The sequence below is a fragment of the Chlamydotis macqueenii genome, chromosome 10 (genome assembly GCF_036417535.1).
Source record: "Chlamydotis macqueenii isolate bChlMac1 chromosome 10, bChlMac1.mat, whole genome shotgun sequence".
NCBI lineage: Eukaryota > Metazoa > Chordata > Aves > Otidiformes > Otididae > Chlamydotis > Chlamydotis macqueenii.
This window is the reverse complement of record NC_141565.1, coordinates 3,855,977-3,870,699: the sequence shown is the minus strand read 5'-3', so window position 1 is coordinate 3,870,699 and position 14,723 is coordinate 3,855,977. Positions and strand designations below refer to the sequence as shown.

Genomic DNA, 14,723 nt, shown 5'->3' with positions numbered 1-14,723 from the left:
GCCGCCCGGAGCTCTGCAGCGCGTTAACGAGGAAGCGGCCGCGCTGGCAGCTCCGCTGCTGGGCTTTGGCGTTATTAGCGCGCTTTCAGGCGCTGGAACTGATGCGTTGTGTGCCTGTCACGTTATGTTTGCGCAGTAGATGTTTTACTTTTAGACTTCCCTGGGTGCTGTGCGGATTCGTTGCTTTTTCTGGAATTTAGTGATTACTTAAAACCGGCACTTCGTAATGGTTAACCGATTTCTTTCTTGCAGAGCTTAATACCTCTCAAGGCTTAATTTCCTTAGTTAGTTGAACGATGAACCTAAGATGCCCTGTAACGTGCAGTGTGTCTGAAGCTTTCCACTTCAGCGGCTTAAGGAGGGGGAATTTTTGAGGAAGTCTCACTTCTGGTTAACGTAGCTGTGATGGATTTGATGTTTCAATTTTCAGCAAATGTTGGTTCCTCCACCCCCCTGAAGAAAACGCGTTTTTTCAGTTTTGTTGGTGACATGCTTAGGAAGCGACTGTCAGATTATAGCCAAATTTAGTTGGCGTGTAACAGCAGTGTTTGCTGACTCAGCTGACAGTAGTTTCTGATGTTTTTAAAGACATAATTCAAAGTTATTTCAAAATAACCTAGTGTTTTTTCTTTTCACAATGACAAATTTTGCACTTTTAATTAAGGTAGTATGAAGCCAACAGAAAAATTTGCTTAAGACATCATAAGAGATAGGGCAAAACTGAGTTCTTGCGTAGTATGAAATGTAGTTGTGTCTAAACAGAGCATTGATTTATGAGTCTGCTCACTGTTTTAGCAGTCTTTTAATTGTCTTTTCAGCATAAAAAGAAACGCTCCTTGCTGGGAGACACGTGGGCTGTAGTCCATTCTGGGTAGTGTTTTGCTTTGGGGGATATGTTGACATCAATGTATCTGTAGGATGGATTAGGGAAAGTGTATCAGGCTCAGCTTGAGTAGAGTCCACTTACCTGTTTAGAAATCGGGAACTGTCGCTTGTTTCCTGGTTTAGTCTTGCGAGCTGCTCGCTTTGGGGCATACTTTTCAGTAGGAAAATTCTTCTCAGTTTCGTGACCCATCAAACAGAACAGTGGAATAATCAGGCTGTGATCAGCCTGCTAGGAATAAGGGTGTAAATATAAGTTTTCTATGTGACCATCAAATAAAAATATTTTGTGAAGAAAACCATGTTTTTAATTCTTTCCTGAGGTGATTACACTTACATGTTGCAGTGTTAGGAGACTGACTGTGAGGGTCACAGCTTTACGTCCTTTTGGAGAAGAAAGCCAATTGCTCAAGTTCTTAATTTTTTTTTTTTTTACTAAGTTTATTCTTTTGTTTCTGACTATTTGGTGGCTTATATAGAGTGCTATTTAGCGTAGGACCAGATTATTCAGTTTGAAAAGAGATTTTAAAAACAGCTGTGTGTGATTAGTTTGTTTTTTTTCTCACTGATTCTCAGGTCTTCGGTTAGTGTTGCAGTTTTACTCCCTGTATAAGGCATTAGCACAAGATTTTCAGAAGCAACTTTTGTTCCTGCACCTTAGCGTTCTGTTCCAATCCATCCTTTCTTTTATTTTAAACTTGTTTGTTTCCTTCTGTGCTAGAAACAGATACTTTTGATTATCAGATGAACAGTTTAGACTATTGTTACCCCAGAAATTGCCTTGCCTCAAAGTTCAGTACCTAAAAAGGCAGCAATGGGGAGTCTAGTTGTGTGCGTATGTGAAACAGCGCATTGTTTGGCTTTGGGGAAGGCGTCTGCAGATGGAGAAAGGAGGCTCCTCCTCGTCTCTGGCGGGAAGTTGTGCGTATGTCTCTTATGCAGAATAGTTTGTGGGAGAAGGTGGCTGGAACAAAACAAGAGACTGATCCTAAAACCCCTTGAAATTAGGATACCTTTTGTACACTTGTAGTTCTTACTGGTTCTGTATCTTTTCAGTTTCTCAGTCAACCAAATGAGTAATATGTTGAAATCCACTTGGTTTTAGTCATGTGTGTGATGTATGTTAAGTCCAACAAGTTGGTGAAATATTGATTCACTTCATTCACAGTGGCATTTTTATGGAATCATTGTTGAAAAGTTAAATATGGATATAAAAAAAAAAATCTTAATATTGAAAAACACCCAGATACGCAGATTTTAACTTGCCTTTTCTTTTTTTTTTGTTCTAGATAAGAAGCCCAGCGTAAGTTTGAGACTGCTGTAGTACAATCTACAAAGTTTGACACCTTTCCCATTGAATGTTACTGTCTTTTTAGAAAAAAGTGAGTGTACTTAAAAAAAAAAAATTCCCCAGTGGTGCATTGTCTTAAACTTTTAGCGCTTTTTGTCTGCAGAAGTTTAATAGAGAAACAGGAAAACACCCCACCTTGTGTTTACTAATCTGGATGTAAATGTGGAGTGTTGTCCAAAGGTGTTATTTTAGTAGATGCATTTGTATAATCATTTCTGTAACATCATTTGTGATCTTTTCACTCAGTCTGTGTTCAAAGTAAAGAGTTGTCCTTGATTTTTTTCTGATCTAAAATAGCTAGATTGCTTATAGTAATGAACTTTTTTTTTTGCTGTAGGTATACGGAATTATTCAAACCTCTGTCTATGAACTGATTATGCTTTTCCTGAACACAGAAGTCTTTGCTTTTTTGCTCAGCTGGGGTTGAGCCACAGATAGATTTAAAAGTCTGGTTTGTCTTATTAAGTCAATCTGTTTAAAACTCCGTTCTGTAACTAGAAAAAACTGACCTGTAGTGACTGTTTCGTATTAACTCTCATCAGTAGTTCTTTTTTCCTACTTCTGACATAATAAACTTCTTTTGTAATGTTGATGAGAGTGTGTATGAATTTGTGCCCTGTGGTTACTGGACACTGGTGTGTGCATACAGTGCTTCAGTTAGTAGAAATGGGCCGAAAGTGATACTGTGGTTTATGCATGGAGTCTGTGCTATGTGAGCAGCTTCCGTAGCCCGGTCACAGTTACAGACCAAACCTTAAACCTGTATTTAATTTATTAGATTACAAGAACTTGGCAGCTGCGCCAGTTGCCAGTAGCTTTGCAGTTATCACTAAGTTGTGAATGCTGAGCTTGATCTAAGTAGAATGTGCGGATCTTTAGTCCTCTTCTCAAGTGAGCTGGCTTGGAGGAAGTAAGCTTTAAGCTGAATTCTTTTACCATCTCCGTTGTGTCTGACACTGTGATCTTGGGGTGGTGATCAAATTATGGAGAAGCAGCATGGCCTCATTAGTGCTGTTTTAAGTGCTTTGAGGTACGATGATGGAAACTCTTGTAGAAGTTGCCTGTACTGTAACTTACTGCGCTAAGACTGGTGGTTACCTTTTAGGAATACATCCCGGCCTTGTCCATCTATTGGCAGCTTGTCATTTCCCGTCCAGCTGCTGTGTCACCTGTGTACCAGGTTACGAGCTTCTCAATGAATTTCTTGTCTTATTTGATAACTGGAGTTTCTCAGTGGGAGAAATGATCTGTCATTAATAAAAAAAGTATGAACGGTGGAATTTGTCTGTAGGTTTCATTTTTGGGACATGTTTTTTCATATGGGCTCAAGCAATGAGCTAGCAAGTTCTGTGATGTTCTGGGTTTCATTTAAGTAATTGTTTTGGAATTTTAGAGCTACCAAGCAACATGTCAGCTGTAACTGGAAGTATTGTCTTCATGCGTTTGTGTTTGTTGCTGCTAATGGTTGCTATTTGACAAACCTGAGTAAATCAGAAGGCTTGGTCCTTGTGCCATTTCTTCTAATTCTACAAGGCTAAGCAAAACTCAAGGCTAACGTAGTGCTCGTCTTGTTCTGGTGTAAGTGCTAAGGAGCAGCAGCACTAAAGTTAGAGGTGGGAGAGCCTTTTTCTTCTCTGCAGTCATCTGCTATAACCTTCATAACCAGTGTTCTTCTGTTATGGGCCTGCTATCTTAAATATCCTTATTCCACAGAGCTTTTGCTTAGCGCTTGCTGTAGCACTCTGTTGAAATTTGAGCCCTTTGAATCTTGTTGCAGGTCTGGAACACTAGGCAGCTCTGTTGTGTGTTTCTAATGATGCTGGGGATTCTCTTCGCTGTGTCGTGGAGAAAGCTTGTACGTAATTTTGCTTGTAGTGATTTTTGACTTATCCAGAAGTGAAGAATGGCTTTGGGCTCTTGTGGCCAAAACTCACCAAATAAAAAAAGACCTTTGGGAAGTGGCAAGCAACAAGTAGCCCCTTGTAGCTTATTTCTGATGTACTTGTAAAACTGAAGAGGGAAAAAAAAGAGGCCTAGGAAGAGACTAGTAATTTTGCCGGTACTCTGGAAGTTAGAGCTTTTCAAATGCACAGTTGAGGTCTTTGAGCTTTTACCTCATCTGTTTGTTCAAATTCTTCCCCACGTGTTCATCTTTCATTGCAATGTGTTTCAGCTATGCTCTCTGAAACGAAGCTGCATTTAGGAGTTTCTGAGAACGGTGGCCTAGCTAGATGGAAGAACACCGTTTTAGACCTTTAAACGGTAGGAGTTAGATGTCAGTGAAAAGGAGGCTCTTCTTTGCTAGTTTTAGTTCCTGCACTTAAAGTAAGTCTCACTAGTTCACAAACTGATGCTGAAAGGTCAGTTTGAACTTGGAAACTTCCCCCTCCCCCCCCAAAAAAAAACCCCAAACCTGAACTTGTAACCAAAAAATAATTTGCCCTTTGACTGCTTTCTATAAGAAACAAAAATAAAAGCATAATTAAAAAATGAACGACTATAGCTGAGTGAATGAAGGATCCTGTTCCTCTTACAAAACTTTGGTGCCAGTCTGTCAAAATTATTAGGCTTTTTTTAGAATATAGTACTCGCTTCCATGCCTACACTAAATCAAGCTCTTTGAAAAACTGAGCTGTGGTTTGGAGATAAGGATTTGGAAGACAATAAATTGTATCTGGGAAGTCATTTTTTTCTTACTTCTGTTCAATATGTATTTCCTTTTCTCTGCTTGGTTGTTGCTGGGACAGAATGGTTCAACAAGTTCCAGAAAACATATCTTTTCCAAATGAGGAAGAGAAGATATTGGAGCTCTGGAAAAATCTGAATTGTTTCCAGGAATGCCTAAAGCAATCAAAGAATAGACCTAGGTAAGTGCCTGTTAAAAGCTATAGCAACTTTGTGTGACAATGCAAGGCTGGCTTAGCTGTAATTACTCCCCCCCCCCCCCCCCACCATTGGTTCTGTTAACAACAGCTGCTTCCTTTGCAGATAGCAGCCTTGGCTAATGCTGCCATGTCGGTTAATGTTTATATTTCACTTTGTAAGGAGTTAACAGCATACAGACAGTGGTAGTAAACCTGTAATTTCCCACTTGCTGAGTTTATAATAGAAATCTGCAGGTAAGGACAGACAACTCTTTCCTGTGTCTGTCAGCTGTGGAGCAGCATGCTGGTGTTTTCAGTAGTAATCCTGGTAGAACTGGCAATCGGTAGGAACTGAATGAGTTGAAATGTTCTCTCTTGTCCCGCTGCCAACATGATACGGTGCTGACTGATAATACCAGAGACAGCGATGTTGTCCTAGTTAGACATAAGAAGCATACGCATACAGATATACTTATCCTGTTTGAAAACTTGATGCTCAGTTTTTGATTTAGTTAAGAATGTTGTCTTGTCTTGTAGGTTTAACTTCTACGATGGCCCTCCGTTTGCTACTGGGCTTCCACACTATGGCCATATTCTTGCAGGAACCATTAAGGACATAGTAACGAGATTTGCTCATCAGAGTGGTTTTCATGTGGACAGAAGATTTGGCTGGGATTGCCACGGCTTACCTGTGGTATGTGTAATAAATCTGCCTACAGAGATTTCTGTTGATTCCTCTTTCCGTGTTCTTACCTGCTTATCAATCGTGTTTGTATTGCTGTTATGCCCGGTTTTGTTGCTAGAAGAAAAACGGAAGTTCTTGGCTGGTGTGTTGTTCTGTTTTTGCATGTGCGGTGGTTTCAGGCGCTTCCTGCTGGTCACCTGCCCTTCTCCAGACACTCTGTTCGTTAGGATGTGTTTATTTGTTATGTATTTCAGAATATTTTTCTGCTTTTTCTAAGGGTAGTAAAGAAATAATCCCACCACCAGGGTTGTCCTTTAACATGAAATCTTAAAAGGATAAAGGAGGCCCTTTAGCCCCATCAGAATGCATAGAACATAAATAAATTCTCCAGAGAAACCATGAAAGCTTGTGATGACAGCATGGGTTTTTGTCTGGTTGTTTTCAATGCTCCCAGGAATATGAGATTGACAAGACCTTAGGCATTAAAGGGCCGGAGGATGTGGCGAAGATGGGAATTGAAGAATACAACAAGCAGTGCAGAGGAATTGTGATGAGATACTCAAAGGAATGGGAGGTAAGTAAAGACTTGGTGCATATTCTGCTGTACGTTTCTAATTGTATGTGTGCAGAAGTTTGTCAGCTGGGGTGAATGTCATCCTTCTCTCTATTTAATTACATGCCTCAATCTCGTCTTCAGCTATGGTGTTTCTCACTGGTGATCCTGAAGGGGGAACAAAAAGAACAACATTGTGGCTCAGAACAGGGAGAGGCTCTGATGGTGTCAGGAGAAGGTTACTTTAAGGTAACCTGGAGCTCTGAGTGTCTTAACTAGATACATTGAACATCTAGTAGATACATTGAACAAATGATCTGTGTGGCTTCTCTTGCATAGAAAATGGAAAGTAAGATCTGACTTTGGTTTTCAAATGGATGTGATAAAGGAAATGCGCATTAACCTTCCTGCTTTTCTGTCCCCCCCCCCCCGCTTTTCAGTCTTCATTAACAGAGTGTAGGACTATAGCTTGTATGTCTGTAACAGCAGAACAGATGTGAGTAAACTCTCAGTCTTCAAAGAGAATGTTGAGCTGAACTTTGCATCCCATGAATAAGTATAGTGATAGGGAGAGCACTGGTCTGTGCAGACTTCTGAGGCTGGAGAGCTGTTCCAGGTAGATGGGTTAGATATTTTTCTGAAGAGATGCACAGGTTTTTGGGGTTTTTTTTGGTGTTTTTTTTTCTTTCTTTATTATTATTTTTTTTTCCCTTAACTCTGAATAATATTCTTCCTGTTCATGGAACCTGATGCTCCTTGTTTTTGCCCTTAGCAGTGTGGCCACTGTCATTTAGCCCACTACTTTGTATTTGCTGTCAATCTGGTAAGTCTGTGAAATGATGACTCTTCTGTGCCTTTATGGAGCTGAGGAGTAGCCCAGGTGCTTTCCTCACCGTGCCACTGTATTACAGTGACAGTATGCAATAGCAAGCGCGAAAGGAAGAATGGAAGAACAGGGCATATTTTTTTGAGCTTTTGTGGCACAAGGCCTTACTAGGCAAAAAGATTTTTAATTTTCTTTCCCGAGTTCATAATCCGGTGATCTGTACCGAGGCATTCCTATACACAGTATGGAGAGCTGTAGTTCTTCTATAATATCATGGTTTCCAGTAAATCTGTATCTTCACCATCAGTTGCCTATTCTTTTTCTAGGCAGAATAGTCTTTATTCTTTAGTTTTTCCTCATATAGAAGCTATTCTGCCTCATCACAGTTCTCTGTCCTGCTGTATTCCTTTTGATTAAAATGGCAGTTTCTTATCTGAGTATCACTTGCCTCTTGCCCTTGGGACCTGTTGTAGTTCAGCCCCGATCAGGACCAGACTACGCAGTCTCTCTCTCACTCCCCCCACCCTCCGAGAGAATAGGAGGAGATGATATAAGAAAAACAGCTCAAGGTTTGAAATAAGGACAGGGAGAAATCCTTAAAGTTACCGTCACAGGCAAAACAGACTCGACTTGGGGAAAACTATTCATTTATTTCTAAAATTAGCAGGAGAATGAGACAGGGAACAGGATAACCTCCCCCCACCCCTCCCTCTTCCCGGGCTTAACATTATCTCTACTACCTTTCCCTCCCGAGCAGCAAGGGCTGGGGGAAAGGGAATGGGGGTCGCGGTCAGTTCATCACGCGTTGTTTTACGCCGCTGTATCATCGTCAGGGGAAGAACTCCTCGCATTCCTCCTCTGCTCCAGCGTGGGGTCCCTCCCACGGGCCACTGTCCTTCGTGAAACTGCTCCGGCGTGGGTCATCTCTTCCACGGGGTGCAGCCCCTCCAGAACAGCTGTCCCAGCGGGGCCTCCACGGGCCACAGCCTCCTTCAGGCCTCCACCTGCTCCAGTGTGGGGTCCTCCCCGGGCTGCAGGGGGATCTCTGCTCCTCCGTGGACCTTCATGGGCTGCAGGGGGACAACCCGCTCCACCATGGTCGTCACCACGAGTTGCAGAGGAATCTTGGCCAGGAGCCGCGTTACTCCTCCCCCTCCTCCTTCACTGACCTTGGCGTCTGCAGCCGTTCCTCACAACAGGCTGGCAGACGTCTCTCAGGATCCTTTTTACATCTCATTCACTTCTCATCCCCTCTCCACTTCTTGCAGCCAGGCCGGGCTGAGTTGGGCCCAGTTGGCTGCCCGGTGGGAGGCCAGAGGGTGAGGCCTGCAAGGCCCATGAGGCTCGCGCCTCCCCCTCTCTGCCCCCCGCTCAGCTGCTTCACATCTTCTCCTCCTCTTTTTCCTGTTTTCCCCTACTTAAATACATTATGGCAGAGGCGTTATCACGGGACATTCTGCTACCAATTGGCTCGGCCTTGGCCAGCAGCGGGTCCGCCCTGGGCCCGGCCGAGTCCACTGAACAAAGGGGAGCGACTTCCAGCAGTTTCCTACAGAAGCTACCACCTTAGGCCCCCCTCACTAAACAAAACCAGAACAGGACCGTTTTGAAGTTATGGCCAGTATCCGAAGAACCTAGAGCTGCCTTTGTTAGAATAGCTGTGGCCTAAAGCTAACCAAGTGGCTGGATGAAAAGCACAGTTTTTGTTTTTTCCAAGTAGACAATCATTCATGAATACTCTCAGATTTTGTACTTCAAAAATATCATCAACAATTCTTTGTTGCTCTTAAAAATAAAAATGAAAAGACTAATTCTGCTTCATGTTTTGTTGTCCATGATTGTTCCTTTTAACTTGCTGCATCTTCAGCAGGTGGTATTTTTGCAGTACTGAATAGTCTAGATGGTCTTTTGGCTGGTAAATGGATTCTATGTTTTGTTTTATGCATAAACTTGTGCATGTGTATGTGTATTTCCACACACAGACACTTATTTCAGGTTATTAATTAAAGTAATAAAATTGATTTAAATATCTTGTTTATGATGTGACTAGTAATAAGTGCAAATATTTTGGGATACTATTAGGAGAGGAATTCCCAACTTTCCTGTTGGAGATAGTGTTGTTTTTTGTCCAGAGAGGCTAGCAATGTTGGAACCTTATTAAAAAAATATAAAAGGCTCCTTGGATGCATAAAATCTATCAGTGCTGAGACCAAACATAATACTGCAACTTTGTGAATCCCTGTACTAATCAGTCCTGTGCTTTGGATCTTGATAGTGGAATGTCAAAGTGGCTGAAAGGTCAGAATCAAAACAGATATATTTCAGGAGCTCAGGTGTTATGTGAAAATACAGAGGTGAGAGAATTCATTTGCTTTGTTTTCCCTTTACTAGTTGACATTCATATGGTCTGTGTGTAACAGTATCAGGACAGGTGTCTCTGGGCTTGGTTATTTGCAGAGCTAAGGGTAGCTGTTGTAGCTGTGAAGTTAGCAAGGGTGGCACTTGTCCAAGTGAAACCCCGTAGCTAGCTTATTACTCGTTAGTTTTCGTATTCTGTGCCAACGGACGTGACCATAATCTGTCCTGAGAGAGGGACTAACACCTGTGGGTCTGGAAGCCCTGTCACAGCCTTGGGAAGCCAAAGAAGGCAGTTGGCCCTGAAATAGTTTTGGTAACTTCTTGTGACATATCATTTTCTTTCAGCATTTCTTTGTCTTTGAATTACGTCATGTTTTCCTATGCAAAGCATATCCACGTGTTCTGGATTTGGACTGTCTCTGCAATGAGTAATTTTAAAAATGGAAACAAGATCACTGTAATCAAAAGTGATTTTCAGGCATTTGAACCTCAGCTGACCCTTGAGTGATCCACCACTTCTGTTTGATGAGTAGTTCAAATAATCCATCGTTTCTGTTTAGTACTGTTAAACAAGTTTGCCTGTTGTGTGGCTTTGCTTCTAAGCAGTTGTGTTCATGGTTTCATTCTTTGCTTATTTTTCTCTGTTTAAATACACCGTTTTGAACTATTGTCAGGCTAAAATACTTCACAGATGTGTTTCACTGATACAGCACAACCACCGCACTTAAAAATCAAGCTGTTTTACAGACTAAGTGTTGGAAACGTATTATAATCTTTAGCGTTAAGTTGTCTTTCAATCTGTGTGTTTGCTTCTTAACAGTTCAACGTTACCAGATTAGGACGCTGGATTGATTTTGAAAATGACTATAAGACTCTTTATCCTGAGTTCATGGAGTCTGTGTGGTAAGTTAACTTACATACATTGCGTGTATGCTTTATGAATTTGAAATGTTAAGAAGGCTTCAAGTATTGTAAACGTGTATTGGTCCGTACATCACCAGAACTGTTTTGAAACATGCAAAATTCAGATGAACTATGGGCAAAGAATTAGGTGACCTACTTTTTTTCTTCAGGATAGTGCATTTTTTCAAAATAAAGTCCAACAGTATTGCTTTTATGGACTCCTAAAATCTTGCTGCTCCATGTCGAATTAAAAGCAATTCTGAAGATCTGCTTCTGTGATCCTTGCTTGTGTTAGGAAATTGCATTGTATCTTCTACGTTCTTGATGTTCTTCACACTGTCAACTGCAAATGGGCAAACTACCCAAACTCTGTTTAACTCTAAACCTCTTCTTCAAGCCTGAATTTAGAGGCTGAGAATCTGCTGTTATCTTTTTCTTGGCAGCATAGTTTGACAACTGTCTTGGACTCCTGGCGCAGAGCTAAGTAAAGTTCAGGTATTTTGGCATTCAGGATGACTGTGGAATTCCAAAAGAGAAGACTACCTTGTAGGTTAAGGATGATGGAATTGGCCTAAGACAATGAAGAAGTGGCAATGCCGAGTCCTTCAGGTGGCAGAATTTCAAGGTGAATTGCAGGGAGAGGCTTAGCAGAGCATATGCTGACAAAAAGCCATTGAAAAGCAAAATATATGCTTCCTGAAGTATTACTGATGGTCTTTAATATGAGTTTTACTAATAGTTGTTAGTTGTATCATTAGCTACGTATAGTTATGATAAAGGATTGAGAGAATTTCTAGATGTCTCTGAAGCTGTTGTAGAGGGCTGACGTGCTAGTGAGTTTTCAATGAGCATTGAAGAGGTGGTGGGAAGGGAGCAGATGTTTAACTGACTTAGCTGAAGAAACCCTGCATGATGAGAAAGCTATGACTGACAAGAAACCTTCCTTTTGTACATTGTAAAAATGCTTAGTGGCACCTTCCAAGGACTACTTAAAAACCAAACTTGACTTGAAGTAGCTGCAGGGTCTCTCTTGGCAGCTCAAGCCTTTTTTGTGTGTGTATTGTTTTGTTTGGGTATTTTTTTCCTTTGAAAGAAAATGTCTAGTTTTTCACCTGGCTTACAGAGGTTACAGTCTCTGGTGCTTACTTCGGGTACGGACTCCAAAATACAAACTTTGGATCTGTAATCTCTGTGAAGTGAGATTTCAGGAAGTATATAAGCACACAATCTCTTAGTTTTGTCCTTTTTTTGCTTCCTGGTGCTATTAATTTTCTGTGTAATCATATAATACGTTTTTTAAAGTCTGTTTTTAAAAACTGGGTTTTCTGGAAAGCCTTCTAAGTCTTGAAGGGGCATGTTGCAATGCCGTTGCCAGCTTGCTCTCACAGCGGAGCAGGAGGTGGAACCACCGGTGTTTGCACAGAGTGGGTGGAGGAGGGGAGTGGAAAAGGAATGCGGGATGCCTGTTTCAAGGCTAGGGGAGATAATGCCTGAAGAGAGCACTGTAGCTGTAGTTACAGTAGTACTTTTGACAGGATAATGTACACTTCTCTTAAGAAAAAACCCGAACAAAAAAAAAAAAAGAAAAAAGAAACAAAAAAAACCCCAACCAACAACAAAAAAAAAACCACCAAAAAACCAACCAACCAAAAAAAACCCCTCAAAACCCCCCAAGAAACCCAGATTGTTACCTAGGTGATCATCAAACTGAAAATCTGTGTTACTGAAGATACATTTTACGGCAATTAGGAGTGTTCATTTGAACAGTAGATTCTAGTGTGGTTCTCTTAATATTGAGTTGGGTTTTTTTAATATGAGTTCTTTTTTTAATCAATAAAAAAGAGTTTTAAAACTTCAGTGTCCAGCCAAGTATGAAGGAGAGAGTGCAGTTTAATTTCAGTGTTGACTGTAACCTTGTGACCATATTGGCCTGTCTAGTGTTTTTATCTTCCATTGTTTTGGGGGATTTTTTTTTTTTATTTTTTTACTATTCATAATAATAATGGTAGTGAGCATGGCAACCATGGATTTTGTGGTTAAAATATGGTAGGGGTTTTGTCTTTAGACTTTTAATCAGCTAAACCTATCTGGTTAGGGTTTTTTTTTGTTTTTGTTTTTGTCTCTAATTGATCCTGAGGCTTGGAGTTCTGGAGTGGTCTCAACTAGAATTTCCAGCTTTCTATGAAACGAGATGTTTTCATCCTTGATGCTTATGTTGAGTTCGGTGAGCTAATGTATTACTTGTGAGAAATGTTCTTTCCAGTGGTGGCTGATTTTATCCAGATTATTTAGACTTGGGATAGTTGAGGACTCAGAAACCAAATGTGTTTTCTTGTTTTGCAGAGATACTGTACAAGCTCAGGATGCTAGAGAGCATTCTTTTTTTTTTTTTGTATTTTGTAATGGATTTGTTGGAAATGCCTACTTTGTAAGCGTTTTGGTGCTGTGCCATGTGGTGGCTGACAGAGTCAAATGAATTTTCAGCCTGCTAAATGTTAAACTTTAAACAAAACTTAATCCAATGATAAAATTGAGACATCCCAGTGGGATCTTTCAGGGGGACATCGAAGGTTTGTGTCATTAAGAGGTGATACTGCAGTGGTTTCTCATGTGAAGATGTAGTCAGCTCTTCACGTCTTAAATAGGACTTTTAAGTTTGAATTCTGTAGAACTTGTAGATCCATTCTACAGCCAACTTGAATCTCAATGAAAATGTGTCCTTCACTGGCAGCAGTACGGTGAGAATTGTGTTCTTGAGCTAGCATGGAACAAATATCCAGTGTATTCTTGCTGTTTTGGTTGTGGGTTTTTGTTTGTTTGTTTTTCCCACAGCTCATGAGACAGATAAAGTGAAATTGAGAGCAGTTTGTGGTCTTAAACTTTTTACCGATCTACGGTTGGTCTGAAAGAAGTATATGAGCTTTGGAAAAAAACCTAGTAAGTTATGGTCTGCACTGCTGGCTTATTCCGTAGTTGTCAGGCTGTCTGAGTTTGCAGCTCGAGAGCCGCTCTCCCTGGCCGCTGAGGAAGCAGTCTGAAGTGCTGAGGGGAGGAGGAGAATAGCTCTGCGGTCAGAGCTGTGGCGTGTTCCTGGGCCTGGTGACGAGGGGTTTTCATTTCCTCCTGGGCGCGACTTCAGGGTTGGTTAAACGACTTTCTATCACCATCTGGTGGCCAAACGTAGCAATTGCAGTCTGAGCGCAGCTCAATTTAAAAAACGGTAAAAAGCTCAGTGCGTGTTCTGAGAGACTGACTGACATGATGTGAAACCGCAGGTGGCAGAAACACTTCTTAGCTGCTTCTGTACCCTGAGAAGATACTCTTGCATCCTTTTGTGACAACACTAGATAGTGGGTGGGGAGAGAAAGAAAAAAATTAATAATTCTGGTAGGAAATTGGTACTTCACGTGTTTGGGATCATGACTGTATGTTGAGAGCTGCTCTGTTTACTGTGGAAACGCAACATGGAGCTCCCTTTAGTGACGGGACTTCTTGTCCATTTCTCCCTTCCCTCCCCCAGACCCATCTCAGTTGTTCCAGGTTTAATTTTCCTTTTAGGTTTGTTATTAAGGGAGGACCTCTCTTTCCTTCCTTAGCAGACCTTTGGCCTCGGAGCCCTGCCCTTCGATGTTCTGTAGTAGCGTCAGGCTCGGAGTGCCACTGCACACCTTCTAGGCTGCAGCTGGAGAGGTTGTAGGTAGCTCCTGAAACTGGAACATTTGCCTTTGGTTGCCTGCCTCCCTATGTGTAGTTTTGTTTCCATTTGGCATGACAATTTTTTTCTTTTTGTACTCTGCATTCTCAAGATGAGCTCTGTCACCCAATGTCAGGGTCCAGCTGCCTTAATACTTCTCAATGTGAAGGTGAATGTGGACTCCCCCTTGAGAAAAGGACTGATTTGTTGTAAAGATCAAAGCAACTGGATTGTTACATTGATTTTTTTTTTTCTTTTCTGTGTAAGCAGTAAAAGTTGTTTTCTGACTTCATTTTTTTGCATGTTGAGTTTATCCAGTGCTGAACCAGAATGGTTTCAGAACAATAGATCTCTGGGTACCAGTAGGAATCAGTGTTGCATTCTGTGTATTCCGTGACTCTTTAATGATTCTCTAGGGAGATGCTGTTCATAAGACAGCTGTTTTGTCCATTTTCCTACTGACTATCTGTATTTTTCTCATACTTTTATTTATTTTGCTCATTTAGTGCTCTAGTCTTCTTGTTTTCTTCTTACCATTCCAGTCCTTGTTGTTTTATCTGCTCATCTGTATTTTAAAAGGAGTGCACTGAACTTCTACTTAGTGGCA

The 14,723-nt window shown here is 41.2% G+C and overlaps 1 protein-coding gene, 1 long non-coding RNA gene and 1 other non-coding gene across 3 annotated transcripts in view; 2 read left to right on the top strand and 1 right to left on the bottom strand.

The window, feature by feature from the left end:
* Positions 1 to 14,723, bottom strand: part of LOC147599458 (uncharacterized) — a 352,989-nt gene that overhangs the window by 303,864 nt on the left and 34,402 nt on the right. The gene's annotated exons all lie outside the window — the stretch shown is intronic.
* IARS1 (isoleucyl-tRNA synthetase 1) overlaps positions 460 to 14,723 on the top strand; it is a 110,778-nt gene continuing 96,514 nt past the window's right edge. The window contains exons 1-5 of the mRNA XM_086755766.1: positions 460 to 2,264; positions 4,981 to 5,100; positions 5,635 to 5,791; positions 6,237 to 6,356; positions 10,340 to 10,422. Coding sequence (XP_086611892.1) covers positions 4,982 to 5,100; positions 5,635 to 5,791; positions 6,237 to 6,356; positions 10,340 to 10,422 — 479 coding nt within the window. The 5' untranslated portion in view covers positions 460 to 2,264; position 4,981. The remainder of the gene's footprint in view (positions 2,265 to 4,980; positions 5,101 to 5,634; positions 5,792 to 6,236; positions 6,357 to 10,339; positions 10,423 to 14,723) is intronic.
* Positions 2,847 to 2,981, top strand: LOC147599459 (small nucleolar RNA SNORA84). The gene has a single exon (XR_015259618.1). It is a non-coding gene; the product is annotated as a small nucleolar RNA SNORA84 (small nucleolar RNA).